Source organism: Rhododendron vialii, chromosome 12a (assembly GCF_030253575.1).
Source record: "Rhododendron vialii isolate Sample 1 chromosome 12a, ASM3025357v1".
Lineage (NCBI taxonomy): Eukaryota > Viridiplantae > Streptophyta > Magnoliopsida > Ericales > Ericaceae > Rhododendron > Rhododendron vialii.
The window spans coordinates 3221425-3238290 of NC_080568.1; the positions used below are offsets into that span (position 1 = coordinate 3221425).

At 37.2% G+C, this 16866-nt stretch overlaps 2 protein-coding genes across 2 annotated transcripts; both read right to left on the reverse strand.

Moving 5' to 3' along the window:
* Positions 1–1906: 1906 nt before the first annotated feature.
* Positions 1907–7829, reverse strand: LOC131311252 (ranBP2-type zinc finger protein At1g67325). Its single transcript, XM_058338612.1, has 10 exons — positions 7654–7829; positions 6741–6786; positions 5246–5361; positions 3981–4254; positions 3530–3600; positions 3166–3211; positions 2945–3054; positions 2782–2806; positions 2532–2683; positions 1907–2263 (listed from the first exon to the last, which is right to left on the reverse strand). Exons 1-10 carry the CDS (start codon positions 7660–7662, stop codon positions 2261–2263), a joined length of 852 nt encoding a protein of 283 aa, XP_058194595.1. The 5' UTR covers positions 7663–7829; the 3' UTR covers positions 1907–2260.
* A 2070-nt stretch (positions 7830–9899) lies between these two features.
* On the reverse strand, positions 9900–15816 carry LOC131311287 (non-specific lipid transfer protein GPI-anchored 1). The gene is made up of 2 exons (XM_058338667.1): positions 15285–15816; positions 9900–10312 (listed from the first exon to the last, which is right to left on the reverse strand). The coding sequence occupies exons 1-2, from the start codon at positions 15628–15630 to the stop codon at positions 10062–10064; spliced, it is 597 nt and encodes a 198-aa protein (XP_058194650.1). The 5' UTR covers positions 15631–15816; the 3' UTR covers positions 9900–10061.
* Between the last annotated feature and the right edge of the window lie 1050 nt (positions 15817–16866).

Sequence of the window (16866 nt, forward strand, 5' to 3'; positions counted from 1 at the left end):
GGGATTCAACTCTCTTCCTCATGTCATCTACCGGTCTTGTTTGTAATTCATGTTTACATCTTTAGCATTTATGTAGTCAATTCATTTTACCGCGGCTAGCAAACCATAAAATTTTCTTTTTGTAGGAGGAAGTACGTTTATTTTCTCCCCTTTTTTTCCTGTGTTTTTCACTCTGTTTTTGCTGGAGTTCATACTAGTTTCTGCTGGTTTACCAGTCAACTATAAGCCTATTGGGAGTTATTCAAATATTATTGAGGGAATTGTGATGTTTCGTTCTGATAAAAAACATAATAGTGAGATTTCGTTTATGTGATGACAATTCAAAAAAAAGAAAAGAAAGAGAGTTCTAGACGAAATTGCAGAGATTGTGAAAATTAAAAACTTCAGACTGGTACTGTGAGGAAATCAAATGAAAATTGAAAAGTTGCGGTGTAGCTTGGTCTTGTTAGAGTAATTTTGTTTTTGATTTTTTGGAGGAAGAGATTTTGTTTGACAATATGTTTGGGTCGCGGATTCTCGACTCAAGAAAAATTGAGAGAGGAAATGACAAGAATATAACTATTTCAGAAAGCTATATTAGCTCCTGCTTGCTGTTTCACATAGGTTTTTTGGCTTTTTGTTATTCAAATTTTTTTTGCAATGGTCAATTTTGTGTCAAGCTATTTTGGATTATCGGTTTATCTCGTCGAGTAGCATAAGAAAAGTAAAAACATTGGATTTTTACCCAAATATTTGGAAGGGAAATGATATTGACACTCCAAAAATTGATGCAGGCACTCCAAAATCAGTGTAACTCAATCATTTTCCTTTGTTTTTGGAGTGCTTGCATCAATTTTTGGAGTGCCAATATCATTTCCTTATTTGGAAAGCTATATTAGCTCCTGTTTCACATAGTTTATTGGCTTTTTTATTCTTATTCAAATTTTTTTCGTAATTGTTAGTTTTGCATCGAACTATTGTGGATTATTGATTTGTCTCGTCAAGTGGAATAGGAAAAGTAAAAAAATTTGTATGATTTTTTTACCCAAATATTTGGGAAAAAATTCAAGATTTAGCACCCCCTCTCTCTCTCTCAAACACAGTTTTTTCTTGCCGGAACATGACCAGAACTGTGAAATCACGATCGGTGGCGACAAATATTCCAAAAAACACGTCCTTTTGCGAAGACCTTTGGTTTTTCAGGTTTTTGATTCTACATTTTGTCCCTCCTTTTATTTTAGTACGGTTCCGGAATAGATCTGGTTTGTGTACAGATCTGGAGTTTTGTATTTCTCTTAAGTCATTTTTTGCGTGCCGGAAAGTTGGAACGAAATCAAAGGTTCAGGGTACCAGATTTATGCTCAAATGGTACCTACCGGTCGGTACAAAACGAGTTCAACAACATTTCCTTGTACTTCAAAACGGACTTGACAAATCAAATTTCAACCATCTACGGCAGGCAAAAACATAGAGTAATCAGGAAAAAGTGGTCACTTTAATCATTGTTTCAACAGACCACCAAGACCCAATGTGCCAAAATTCGGCAATCTCTGTCGCCTAGAAATGTTGACATACTCGACAATAAGTCAGGTATGAAGTACAAGGCCAGCGCTTACCACTTCACCCATCAGACATATTTAACACCTCGAATTTACAATACGACTCATACTGTCTGATGAGCTTTAGGATTCATTAGCAAACACCATTGGAGCACATACCATGGACATGCTTTTGCATACTAAGGTCCATCACGTACTCGCACTTTCACCTGTACCCAAGTCTACGGAACATAGTTTACAACACAGAACCCTACTAATAATCCTGGACTCCTGAATTTTTTCACACCTTCATGGGAAGCATCTGCTGCTAGAGCAGAGATACTCAACTGACGGGGTAACTGAAAACAAACTCTAGGAAGAGGAAGGCGGCAGTAAGACCTTACAACTTATTAGCATAGCTCAAATGTATGTTTAACATACCCACTAGAACAGAAACATAAAAGTAGCACAAAATCCTATCGGAAAGTCACCGAAACCTAGCAAGAAAAATTGGCAGACACAATAAAGCATCTGAATAAGCATCTCCATAAGGGCCACAATACCGGCCCTTCAAAAAAAAAAAAAACCACAATACCGTACTGGTTTAATACAACACTGGACACACATCATGAGAAAGGCAGAGAAACTCAACAACTGCTGCAACATGAAGACATGACTGACTTTGACCATACTGAGCAATGCTGGACGACAACTCTGAACCTTCTCAAAACATGTCCTAGAACTCACTGGAACATTACACAATTGCGAATCAATAAATGCACAGGTAGAAAAAAAGCAATTAGCAAACTGAAAAATGCAATCCAACCGCAACAAGATCAAACCACGAAAGTAATGGAGAAAAAACAAATGTCCCACCAAAAGATCATTAACTAGAGATGTACAGGAAACTTGAATATATATTGAGAATGTAACATACACATAGGTTGTCAACAAATTTGATGGACGTTTCAGAAACCAAAAGGACATGAAAAGTAAACATAACTGACGACAGACCTGATCATTTTCATCAGCTGGTTCAGAAGGTGATTGATCGCCATCAGATGGTTTATCAGCCCCACAGTTTTGCCTGTTACACTTGGTCCTAAAGGGGTAATTTATGTTGTTGCATTTTCCACACTTCCAGCTCCCCTCCGGCATCTTATGTTCTGAAAGACCATAGATATATAAGTATCATACAAGAAAAATTAAAGAACACCACATGGCAGGTTTACAAGAACCACATGGCAGGTTTACAAGAACTTACTTGAACCCTTATCGGACTTCGGGGCCTGCATATTTTTTACAAAGCATTATTAGGTCAATAATGCCAAAGACATTATAAATATCGGAAAAGTAAAGCCATGCCATATATTAATACTTTACAACCAAAGAAGCTGTTTAAATCTAGAAATGAAAGTGGCTCAAACCTGGGGTTCAGGCTTTGGAGTATTGCATTTCCTCATGTTACAAACTGTTCTGAATGAAAAGTTGACATTTCCACACTTTGGACAAGTCCAGTCATTATCACGTGTTACATCTGCAGGCGTTTACAAGACAAAACAGTTGCAACTTAATACATGAAGAGGGAGCATCATGCCAGACCATGGGTCAGATATCAAAAGCAGCCTAGATATCACAAAATTAACACCTTTCTTTTGAGGTTTATCTTCTGGAAAGAACCCAGGCCTTGGGCCCTGCAGAAAAAGTTCACTTGTGATTCCACCAAACAGCTAGTACAAGAAAACTATACTGAAAGGCGAAAGAGCATAAACAATTCAAGTACCAGAAGAACAAGTGACCTCTAGGTATGGCAAGCAAATGGAGTCAAACACTTGGCCAATGCATGGAAAATCAAGGTTAAAAATCATTTATTAAGTTAAACGTGATTCTAAAGACATTTTGTGATTCCAAAGATACTGTGTATTTAATGCAGTCATGATGAAGCACTATGCTTCCATGCAAATTGAGTAACAAGTCAAAAACCCTTAATATGAGTAATGATTTCCACGTACCATCCCAGGGTGAGCCATGGGCACAGCCAAGCCATAACGGTCCATCAGGGGTGGCATGCCATACATCCCACCTGAAACACAGTAAATAAATGAAAACACAACTTTACATAAACAAAAACAGAAAAGAAAATGGGCAGCAGCTGAAGATAACATGCGCACTCAGCAAGTATGGCTCGTGTGCGGGATGTGCCACAGGGTAGCCATTTCTAAAAAGTAGCACAACCGGTGTTTACTAAAAGCGTGTATAAACTAATCACCCTCACACCAAAATGGAACTCTCCACTGAAATCCGTAAATAAAAAAAGGGAAGAGATTAAAAAAGTTCCCAGTAAGTTGACAGATGTAAACAGACGCATAATGATACCATAAAAACACAGTAGTTAACTGGGGAGAAAACAAGTGTAACTAGAAATAAGATATAAGATCACAGAGGTAAAAGAGTATCACCAACCATTTCCAATCATAGATCCACTTGAATAAGGTGTTGGACCAGATAGATGCAGGGATCTGTATGGGCTGCCTCCAGAATAGCGGCTGCCGTAGTTGTAAGGATAAGCAGAGCCCCCAGAAAATGGAACATCATAAGGAGGCATAGATGATCCATTGAAGAGAGAAGAGCCATAAGGTTGCACTCCCATATACATTGATGAGGGCGCACCAGAGCCTACATAGGGAGCTGGGGACGAGTAGCCATGCATGGGTTGCATGGGTTTTGCAGCAAATTTCTGGATCATGGAAAAGGAACACAGTTGGAATAATAGAAAATAGATGCCACACAGCCATCTTACTTTACGACAACCAAAAACCAGGAAAAAGTAGAATTAGGAAGCAAAAAATACTATCAAAGAATTATATCAACTTGGCCCAGGATAACTACATCAAGAAGTTGAGGGTAATTGTTGTCCGCATGATAAACACAGCAAAGATGATATGATAGAAGTATACACGAACAAAAAAGCTGTTAAAGTGAAACATTTTCCCAAGCCCACAAATCACAAATGGTTTACAGGAATTAGCAATCAACAGGCCAGCAACAACTAACAAACAATATTCATGAGGTCTGAGTAATTTGTTTTTCTTGGCTTTTTTTTTTTGCTTGGCGAGGTCTGAATAATTTTAACATAGGCATTTAACATGTTTGCAATTGTGACTTGCATTCCATTTCAATTCAATGGTTTGAGAGCTAAGTGAATAAGTTGACAGGGAGCAGTTCGGTGACAACTTAACTGGAATATGTTTCCGGGATGGAAAGTGCATGGAGCAGGGGATTGTGAGGGGGGGAGAGGGCCCACATTTTAAGCACTTCTCTTCCCCTCAAAGATTGGGGGAAAAGAGACGGGAGTGAAGTGCTTTTAGTTATCTGAATCAGAATTAATACCATTTTCCTTTGTTACTTTTCTTAATTGCTGTTCAACCATGTAAAAAGGGAGGTAGAGTACTCTTTCCCCTATTGGAAAACCAAACAAAAGAAGGTGTAAATCCCGTCCCTTCCTTTCTCTCCTGCTTTCTTCCCCTCGTACCTATAAGTTCCCTTCACTCCACTCCCCGGTATGCATATTGTAACATATGTGTTTCAGTGTTTGTCTATATCAACTATCAATATGAGAGTGCAACTTTTGTCATTCAGATAAGCAAATATCACCATACAACTTCTATAAGAAACTCTAATGTCATTCCAAAAATAAATGGTGAAAGCCATTGAATTTCAGATCTTACTGAGTTGTGATCTGCTGGCCTAGACTGAGTGCAGTTCCGCATGTTGCAAGTCGTCCTAAATGAAAAGTTGACATTGCCACAGCTAGGGCAGGTCCAATCATCTTCCCTGCGGCCGCCTGGATGAAGATATTAAGCAAAGGGCCTCCATAAATGAGATATCAGATATCCGAGCCAACTATTGGCACAAGGACTAACAAAAATGGAATGACAATTGTGCTATACTGCTATCTTCCGAGAGCCAATTCCGCTAAGCATGATAACAGTTATCGAGCAAAAGTATGTACATGTTCCTCCACGCAATCAATATGATAGAATTGCAATATAACTTTGACTATGCTCTTAAGTTTCTGACCAAGTATGAGCCTAAACTTCTCCAAAACCCACACCGTTGCCATCCTATTTAACTATCGGCAAAAAAAGTGTTCAAACTTTGAATGAGCTACCAATCTCAGAAAAAAAATCATCTTTGAATGAGCTTTCTCAAACAAATAAGGAACACCAAAAACAACTTATGGCCTTGCGCTGATCTTTACTTAAGTACTGAACTGCTTACTTCCATAAGATATACAAACAGCTTGGAGACATGAACTAAGCAGGCTTCAGACGAATGGTTAAACCATTACGAAAACTATTATGCCTCTCACCACTCTAACTAGTCTCTAAACAATAATGATGGTTCAATGGAAAGGCACATTATTTAAACAATACACTGCAATTGAAACAATTTGTTTTACAGACCATTCTGAAGTTCCCTAAAATGGCACTGCCACACTTATATGCATAAATACGAATAGAAAAAACAAGTACATGCATAAGGCCTTCACGAAAAGCACAGAAACGCACATGCTTAATTCTTCATCTATTCTTAAATTCAACAAAGAAACATATATCAAATTATAAATACAAGTGAGATCTTGTTTCAAAGCAAGTGCCTGATTGTCATAGCTAATACAGACACATTTTTGCATGCTACATCATTTCGTCCATTCAAGATGTTTGGTACTACAAACTTTGATTTGTCTACGTTGGCAACAAGGGATCGATAAACCAACCAAACATTCAATGCACCACTCCAGTCTAGCTACTGTCCCAGAAAATTTCCCACGATTTAAGATCAATGGTCTTGGGTCTACGGTGTCCACAAATTCAGGTGAATCTCATCCATTGATTTCAAATTCTAGGCATTTTTCATGAAAATCTACAAGGAACCAAAGAGTTTCCCATCGCCTTGCTACCAATTTACAAAGATTCAGAACCCAGCCTTTTTCAAAATCCGAATCTGTGACCGGCCAGTAGCAATGTAACCACCAAAGACCTTCACGAGTAGGGAAAAATGTGCAACCTCATAATAAACAATCTATCTGCAAATCTATAGCATGACCCAAAATGTGTATAAAACGTGGTTCCTAACCCCCACAAATGGAACTAAATTTGTGGTATGTTAAACATATTTATAAATACGCTCATTTAGATACAGGATAGAAAACACACATACCATCAGTTCGAGCTCGCTTGGCCGCAGAAGAGTTTCTGTTATCCACCTAAAAACGAGAAGGGAACAAACCATGTTATCAGGTATACCGTATATCTATCTACTATCTATTATCTATTACTATTATAGATGGAACACCCCGTTTGGTGTGAAGGCCAGTTTTGAGGGTTGGCTTCACATTTTAGTTTCCTAAACTACCCCTTTTAACTGTCTGAAGAAACCGCCAAGGGAAAAAAACTGCCTCCCTAATTTTCTTCTCCCCTCTCTTCTACTTTTTTCTTTTTCTTTTTCTTTTTGTCATACAGTAGGAGAATCTACACACCCCAAGGCGGTAGAAGCTAGTGGTTAGAAGTTAGTGTTAGGGGAGGGGAGGGGAGGGGAGGGTGGGACTTGAACCCCACACCTCATTCATTGGGGTTGAATGTCGTGCCAAGTGCACCGGCACTCCACTTGCCCCTCACTTCTACTTTCATATCTGGAATTTCGTTAGAGAGTACTCTCAATTGAAGATTTTCCTTTTCACTCTTTTTCCATAACGCGACTAGCACACACATAGCGTCTGCCCCGGCGTATAGCGCGTTCGCTCGGTCCGCAATCAGGTGAACACGTAAATAAAAAAACATAATTTCTTTTTATCATCACATCCACTGCAGCAGAAACATCGATTAAAAACCACCAATACATTCCTCCAAACACGTACTTACAGAACGGACCGATTCGGACCGTAAGCGGAGAATTGAACTAATCGAATGGATGCATTAAATCCCCGTCGTTTCGGTAAACAGATACACAGGTTCATATATACATCTCCATGTCAACGGATTATAAACGGAGGGCTTTAGTGAGAGAAAGTTGTTGGGAAAAGGTTACTTACCCAAAAAAAATAAAAAAAATTGTTAGGAAAAGGTTGAATTACCTGAGACATGACGGCGGCGAGTGAGATCGGAGAGTGTCGACCTTGGATCGGAAAGTGCCGAGCTTCGGCTAGGGCTCTGAGGAGAGAGAGAGGTGGGGATAAAATCGGGAAAATTTGGGGTAGTCGGTTCAGAAGCGACCGAGTTTATAGACGGAGCCCTTTCTTCTTGGGAAAGGCCGACGGATGTGTGAGCCATCAGTCTACATATATATACGGCCCAAGTAAGGTTGTCCGGCCCAATAGTTTCATGTTACTGTAAAATTTAGGGGTGCGAACGAGCTGAGCAGGGCTTTTGTAGTGTTTGAGCTCGGCTCATTTAGTATAAACGAGTCTATATTTCAGCTCGAGTTACGCTCGTTTGTAAACAAGCAGAGCCCTCAATGAGTCGAGCCCAGTTCATTTACTAAAAACGATGCGAGCTGTAGATTATTCAGCTTGACTTGTTTACTACACGAGCCTAAATGCGCACTCAAAGTATGCTCAATTACTAAACAAGTTTGAGTCGAGCCTTGAGCAGTTTTGGTTCGTTTTGCAGTCTTGCACATAATCTTTGAGATTCTTGGAGGGAAAAAAACAAGAAGAAAAAGAAAAGTATTTTTGGTTGCAACGCATTTTACGAGCTCTAAAAATAGTATATATATATTTAGTCTCGCCAAATAGCTATAAAGATTAGAATTCAAAGCATTGAGTTAAGATTGTATATACCGTTCTGAATTTATCACAGCGTATATTATAAAATTTGTTCACCAGATTTTAATGTACTCTAATTATGTGCTGCCTCAACTTCTCTAGGCTAGATAGAATTGGAATAATGAAGCATCGTCTCGGCTTCAAGTGAAGCCCTTGTTACTAGGCAGTGTGTTAATAGTATTTCAGAATTAGTCGAAGTGCGTGTAAACTAACCCGAACATTTAGTTAAAAAAAAAACAAGAGATAAGAGAGTAATGAAAAAAGGAAAATTTATAGAAATTGTCCTCGTAGTTTCATTCGATTATCATTTTCGTCCTCCAAATATCAATTGCAACTATTTTGACCTTCAAGTTTGGTTTTCATTCCAATTCATCCAATTGATAACGTCTGGACTATAAACTGACGGAAAACTGGAGATTGAGGGTAGTTAGGACATTTCATGTTCTCTATTCCTGCCAAAATGGGAAACTTGGAGCCCTAATTCTATCTATATGCTCCACCCAAAATCAACGAACGCCAAATGAGTAAGGGAAAGAACTTGAAGCCGAAATGGATCAAGTGCAATGCCATTGTGGAAGGAGAGCTTACATGAGGCCTTTGCGGATAGACAACAACCCTAGGCGTAGACAACAACCATGGGGTAAGTTTAAAAACCCTTATAATGGCCATTGATTTGAAACCCCTTCTTCGAATCCCTGTGTGATTGGTTTCCTTCTACAGCTTTTTGTGGATTTGGGTCCCCTGTTTTTTACTCAGAGATTCGTCATTGTAAAGAGGTTCTCCTTTTAGCCTTCAATAAGAGGAAAATAGGGTTTTTGCGCCACTTTTAGGACTCTTAAGTTTCCCCTCCTCTGATTTTGGTGGGATTTGGCAGAAAATAGAGCAGATATACCATTTTGTCCAAGGAAAATAACATGAAATGTCATAACTACCCTTAATCTCCAGTTTTCCGTCAGTTTATAGACCAGACGTTATCAATTGGATGAACTTGAAACGAAAACCAAACTTGAAGGCCAAAATAGTTGCAATTGATACTTGGAAGACGAAAATGAGAATCGGATGAAACTAGGCAGACGATATCTATAAATTTCCCTTGAAAAACTGTGGTAATTTAACTGGTAGTCCTTTGAAATCCTCATATGTCCATATGGTTTTGCTTCTATGAAAATTAGGCAAATTTAGCAGAACAGAAACCAAGTAATTGATGGGCACCTTTGCAACAAGTGAAAAGCTATGCGGTTCAAATCCAACTCACAAGTGCAATCTATATGAAATCTATTTGATTTTGATTTTTCGAAAAAACTCCACCCCTACAAGTTCTTAAAAACATCGTATTACCTCTCTAAACAACGAAAAATCTTATCGTAAATCATCAAAACGACAACTAAATTTTTTATGATCGAACCCCATATATCTCCATGGAAATCATGCGTCCACCACCGTACGCACAGTTACTTTGTGGAGGGTGGTAAATTGACGTAGAGAAAAACAAAGACTAGCATAATACATAAGCCAAAATGCTAGACGCATATATGTGGCCTTGCGTACACCAAAAATGGAAAATAGGCCACTAATTAAAACCTCCAAGCAACAACATAACACTCCAGACTACATAACTAAGAGCAAAGACAGTGGTATCAAAGTTCATAGAAGTCAAGAAAACATCGAAGCAAAATAAACAGAAGAGCTTTCACTAGTCCTTCTAAGTCCGTGAACTTTCACTCTCGCGTGGAGAATGTAGACGCAGCCTTGATTGGGAACCCGCAGAAGAAGAAGATGGCCATGGCAATCGCGACGAGTGGCATGAGCTGAGGACCATGGTTGGAGTACCCGTCGGAGGTGGGTGTGGTCAGTGATGATGTCGATGTCCCTGTCCCTGTCGCTGTCCCTGTGCTAGGAGTGGTTGTTGCCGAAGAGGTGTTTGTGAAGATTGAATAGTCAGGAGAGGTTGAGGAAATGTTTAGAAGCTCTGCTCATTTTAAATGAAAAGGCATAGCGCACAGAGTTAGTTAACAGTAGATATTCGGACTACGTAAGAAGCAAATGGTTAGCTAAGTAGACTGCAGGTAATTGATGATAAGTTCGTTAAAGTTTCGTTTTCGCATGAAAAACGCTCGGGACAACAATGTACAGAGATTTTCCAAAGCCTGCGATGTGAATAGATCTCAGTGCATCGTGTGACGTGCATTAGACAGCCACATACACGTCTACAAACATGCAAATAAGTGATCCAAATACAGCCTTTTCTTCGACGGGAACAGTTAAAGTCGTGTGTAAAATGGATCAAACGCCATCATTATTTCCATAATTTCTTCCCTTTCTATTCAAGTCTATAACCATAGAAGACAATTAGGAGCCTAAGCCACCAAATAACTATTTAGTTACAATTTGTTGTGCATTGAAAACATTATAGTCTTGGGTTTGTGTGTTAAGAACTCAATAACTATGCATTGCATTTCCATTTTCCAGGTACCACAAACGTTGGACATTACCATGACAGCATGAATTAAGAGTCTAAGACAGCCTGTGATAAATGGGCTTGAGGAAAATAACCCATATGAATGGGCTCCGATGGCTGAATTCGCAATTATGAAAGATAAGTGCGCGTAAGCTGGCCTAGACACGTGAGTTATCGAAAAAGGTAGACCATGTCCAAATTGCTGCAACTAATCCTAATTCCTAACATCCCAACGTCTCAGTAGTCACCATAAAGTTTCTCGAGTACTTAAATTACCTTCAAAAATAATGAAGTATTACGATCCTAAATGTCCCACATCCACTACGTATGGGCTTGGCATGGCCATAGGTTTATAAGCCCTTGGGTTCCTCCTCTTGCAAGCCAATTTTCAAGAATGAAGGGTATATTCCCAAAAGTGTTAGAAGTGCCACAGCACTTTAGAAAAACGAAGTTATTTCCCAAAAGTGCTACAAATTGTAACTTTTTTAGTGGAGGGAAAAAAAAAACACCGAAAGGTTGGGATTTTTTTTGAGAAATAAATGGGCTTTTTGTTAAAAATTTTAGCTTGAGCTAAATTTGGAAAACTCCCCGAGTTATATACCCTAAGATGTGTATCAGTATCAGACAGAGCCACCACATTGAGTATGCGATCGGACGTAGCCTACACGAGCATGGAAATCGAATGGGTTCCGACTTTGTAGTCTGAGCCGTTTGATGGGCAACCTATAGAGAAATGTATCAACAAAACCAAGTAGAGGGAATTACATACGTAGGAATTACGACTATCTTTATAATTTGGGTGAACAAGGACAGCCAACCCACCATTTATATGACACTACCCTTATAGAGGGAAAATGCTAACCTCAACCCTAAAGGCATAGGTTAATAGGTAAATGGTGCATCGATATCTGATAAAAGTGTATTGATATCTATGAAAGTGTATTAGTAAAAGAGAAAAAAAGAAAGGAACGTGGGTTTTTCATCAACTCTCACAGTGAGAAAGAGAAAATAGACCAAGAAAACTCATCATTTTTCTTGAATTCTTATAGCTTCTTATCATTTTTTGATCTCTTTTATTACTCAAACAAGTGACTTGATACTTCTTTCTTTTCTTTCATATATAATACCCTTTCCTTCAATCAAAGGGCATCTAAGTTATCTAATTTCATTATTTGCGATCACCACAGTTTATTTAAGGTTGTTAAAGCTAGCAATGTTTTCTCAAAAAAGTGCTCACAGTGGCATAACAAAACTTAACAACCTCTTTGTAAGCCATCCACAGTGGTATAATCAAAAATGGATAACCAAAAGTCGACACAGCTTTTGATTATTCACTTTAAAGGTTATTAAGCTTAACAACATTGAGGTTCACAATGGTCCCTTCTAGTCCATAACCAAAATAAGAAGTCCACTATAATTTCACACAATCTATCTCTCCCCCTCTGTTTTCCGCCATTCACTTCCCTCCATTATGTTTTTTTTTGGGGCAAAAATATATCGAACATATGGTGTTCTTCATAGTGTTATTTATCAAATTAAACAACACTGAAACTTTTTTTTTTCTTCCTATTCCTGCAGCCTATATCACAAATCTACCACTCTCTTAATCTTTCAAAAAAAATCAGATGTGTTCTTGAAATTGAAAAATAATGCAAGGTTCTTCCTTTTTTTTTTTTTTTGCAAGGTTCTTCATTTACTAAACTATAAGGGGAGGAACAAAAAAGAATAACCACTTTTTAGTCGAAAAATTTATTTATTTTGCTAAAAAGTAATTATTTCTCAAAATACTTGGGTAAAAGTAAAAAATTTTTTTGCAAAGTTCTTCATTTACTAAACTATAAGGGGAGGAACAAAAAAGAATAACCACTTTTTAGTTGAAAAATTTATTTATTTTGCTAAAAAGTAATTATTTCTCAAAATACTTGGGTAAAAGTAAAAAAAAATATTTTTCCGATTTCTCTTGTCGAGATGAATCAATAACCTATGAAAGTTTGGCACAAAATTAACAAATGCGAAAAAAAATCAAATAAAGACAATTTTCAGATTTAAGTTAAGTTCATAAGAATGTAGCTTAAAATAGAAACGGAAAAGAAGAGTGAAATACCGTAATCCGGTAACGATGGGTTAAATTGTAGATGATCGAGAAATATGAGCTTCACTTTTGGAAGAAAAGAAAGAGAAACAGTTTGTGGTTGAAGTGAAAAAGATATAGAGCAGGTGAAGAAGAGAAGAAGAAAATACTGGTTGAAATACGCGTGTATATACATTTTGGAACCAATTAACTTATGTGGTGTGGGGTTCACAAATTTTGATTATTGAAAAAGGTTGCTAATTTTGGTTATCAAAGCCTAAAATTTGATTATTTCTAAGAATGTTGTTAAGTTTGATTATACCATTGTGAGCTATTTTTTATACCAATATTGTTAACTTTAACAACAATTGACTTTTGATTATACCACTGTGGATGGCCTTAACTTATCAAATTTTGACAATTGGATAATCAAAACTAACAACTTTTTGCCAATAACCAAAACCTTCTCTCTCTCAATCAACAATGTTTCTAATAAAAATACTGTATTTTTAAAAGAAGTTTTTTTTTTTTTTACAAAAACAGTTAAACCGTTTTTCAAAAACTGTTTTTTATTAAAAACTATTTTTTTAAAACTGTATTTTTTTTCAAAAACTTTTATTAAAAAAAAAGTCTTTTTTTCAAAAATTGTTTTTTTTAAACTTTTTTGAAAAAGTGTTTTTCAAAATTTAAAAGTTTTCAAAAAATTATTTTGTATTTCTAATATCATGTTTTTGTTAGTTTGAAAAGTAATTAAAAAAATATTTTATATGGTGACAATTTTTAGATTTTTATAGGTTGAAAATGTGAAGTGACAAATTTTGATTATTCAATGTTCGATTATGCCACTGTAGACATCGACATTGCTAACTTTAACAATCTCTTAAATGGATAATCAAAAGTTGATGTGATAATTTTTGATTATTCAATTTTGATTAGTCCACTGTGGATGCTCTTAGGCCATCCACAGTGGTATAATCAAAAAAGGATAACCAAAAGTTGACACATCAGCTTTTGATTATTCACTTAAGAGGTTGTTAAGCTTAACAATGTTAAGCTTCACTATGGTCACTTCTAGTCCATAATCAAAATATGGGGTCCACTACAATTTCATTCTCTCTCCCTCCTGTTTTCCGTCATTCATTTCCCTCAATTTACGTTTTTTATAAGTTAAAATATATCGATTCCCTTTCTTAATTTTGAAAAAAAAATCGGCGACTTCCTTGCCTCCTATTATGATTTTTTCCTTCTTTTTTTTTTTCGGGAGTGGGTAGTAGAAACAGGAAAGAAGAGTGAAACACCTTAATCCGGCGACGATGGATTGAATTATAGATGATTGAGAGATATGAGTTTCACTTTTGGAGGAAAAGAAAGAGAAATAGTTTGTTGGTGAAGTGAAAAAAATATAGAGTAGCGAAAAAACTTGGCTACATAAAAATTTTATTCTTCAATTTTATTTTTTTAACCAAAAAAAAAAAGAGTGGGCGAAGAAGGGAAGAAGAAAATACTAGTTGAAACACGTGTGTATACAAATTTTGGAACTAGTTAACTTATGTGGTGTATGATCCACAAATTTTGATTATTGAAAAAGGTTGTTAGTTTTGATTATCCAAAGCCCAAAATTTAATTATTTCTAAGGATGTTGCTAAGTTTGATTATACCATTGTGATTAATCTTTTGCACAACATTGTTAACTTTAAAAACAATTGGCATTTGATTATACCACTGTGGATGGCCTTAGTACCTACTACCTAGCGAAACTTTTTCGGTTTTATTTCCCGATTTCGTATGGTTTGAGTCACAAAGGAGTCTCGCTCCCACTCTCAATTAATCTTTGTTTTACTCGTTCAATCTCTCAATTCTCGCTGTACTTTGGGATATTATTGACAACGCTTTTCGCTCCCACATGTAGGCTAAAAACATATTATGGGAGAAGAAGTATTGAATAATTACCCGTATAGATACCTCTTCTCTTTTCTACCTAAAAAAAACATACACTACATAAGAACACTACACGTTAACACTACAATTTCATGTGGGGGTCATTTTGGGTTCCATAAAAATTTAGGAAAATGTCTATAAAGTTTAAAATACTCCGTATTATTTTATGGGATTATGTAAAAAAATAGTTTCAATAGATATCGGTAAGTATTATTTCTGAATTCGTAGGGACGAAACTGTGCAGTTTTTCTATATTTTTGTTAGACCCGAAGTGAGCTCCACGTAAGATGTAGTGTAATATGCAGCGTAAAAAGGTAGTATATATCTTGTTTGTATTTTGAATATTTTGATTAAGAAGTACTGGACTAGAGAGATTGTCATGTGTATTTGTGTGTGCCAGTAGAGAGAGAGAGAGAGAGTGTGTGTGTGTGTTTGTTTTAGAGAGATTTTTCGTTGTGGGTGCAAGAATCTTACTAGGGCAATCACTGATGCTAGCATTAGTCAACTTGCAGGCAGTAGGAAGCTGGATCAACCTCGACTCCTGAAGACCCATGCTCTTGATCTGCGCGCTCCCGTTGTGGGTCTGAAGTATAATGTAACACAGGCAAACGGGGTCCTTCCCCTTGATCTCCGTCACCGAGTCACAGCACTCCTTGCTAGGCGTCGCCGCCTTCCCCGGCGCGACGGTCGCGTACGTCAGGCACGTCGTCAACTTCTGGAAGTCGCTGCTGCACTGCTCTGCCAGCGTCGCTGCCGCCGCCGCAGAGGCTAGCAGTGCCACCGCGAAGAAACATGTCGGGAAAAGGAGTTGGGATCTCATCTTGTTCGGTTTTGGATTGTGGTGGATGAATGTGGTTGAAGTTGTGCGGTGTTTATGATTTTTTCGTACTAGGGGAGAGAGAGAGAGAGAGACAGAGAGAGAGAGAGGTGTTCCAAGTGTGGGTAAGTTTGTACATTTAAGGATGTGTTTTTGGTGAAAAAAATTTGGATGCAATCATTATTTTTTTAACTACCTCTCACACAGGGTGAGTTCTGCATATGCGTAGGTTAGTTTTTTTTTTTTTGAACCGTAAAAAAAAAATTCATTAATCATAAAGATGCAAAAATAAAAACAGTACAATAGAAAAAGCAAATACATTGAGAGAGCTTCGAAGGGTACAATACTTTCCTAGTGCTACGTACTACTTGCATCACTTAACCTACCCCTCAATCCTTCAATTTTTTTTAGCGTTGCAAACCACCGTTGTGTCTAAATATTTCTCATTTTTAGGATAGCTTTTGAGCAAGTTCTTCAATTTTTTTTAGCGTTGCAAACCATCGTTGTGTCTAATTATTTCTCGTTTTTAGGATAGCTTTTGAGCAGGTTCAGGAATATTGTAGTGCACCTTGAAAAGGTACGTAGATACAATAAGATTACAAAAGAACTATATTAATTTGATAAAACGAGAAAAAAACAAAATATTGAACTGGAAAATAAGAAGAAAAAATTGAGTTAATGAAAAACGAGATCGTATAATAAAAATTCGCGAAATTCTCAAATCAAAAAAATATAGAAAAGTAGTAGTATAAAAATTTGTAGACACACCCCATCAATAAAGACTGCTGACCAAACGAGGTTGCTTTTTATTTAGAAATTTAAGTAAAAAAGCATAAGTTGATATGTTTTTTACTAACTAAAATAAATATTTATTTTTTAAATTCACAACGGAATGGGGCCTACACAAATAGCTTTAAATGGGAGCAAAACTCGTCGTTTTATCGCACAACACTCTCTCCTAACCCTTCAAAGCATATCTTTTGGTTTTTTTTTTAAAAAATCAACACTGGAGAATCGCAAAAAATCTCAAACATCATATTTCGAGGACAGGGGGTGTGTGCTGTGCAGCTTCGTGCTACACAGCGTGCTGCACGGCCTCCGGCAAGGCTTTTTCGGTATCGGTTCGACGATCGAAGACGTTCACCGCGTAGAGCTCGTCGAGTTCTTCATGAGTACCAAAAATCAGCTCGATCAAATATCGTTAAGGGCCTCATCCGAACATATATAACTTGAAAAAAA

Bases quoted from the DNA above. Each gene is read 5' to 3' on its own strand.
- LOC131311252 (XM_058338612.1), bottom strand. The intron at 3,212-3,529 runs GTACGTGGAAAT...CTTTTTCTGCAG, and splicing joins CCATGGCTCACCCTGGGATG to GGCCCAAGGCCTGGGTTCTT. The intron at 3,055-3,165 runs GTGTTAATTTTG...AAACGCCTGCAG, and splicing joins AGATAAACCTCAAAAGAAAG to ATGTAACACGTGATAATGAC.
- LOC131311287 (XM_058338667.1), bottom strand. From the start codon at position 15,630: ATGAGATCCCAACTCCTTTTCCCGACATGTTTCTTCGCGGTGGCACTG. The intron at 10,313-15,284 runs GTAAGATTCTTG...TAAAATGAGCAG, and splicing joins TAGCATCAGTGATTGCCCTA to AGCTTCTAAACATTTCCTCA.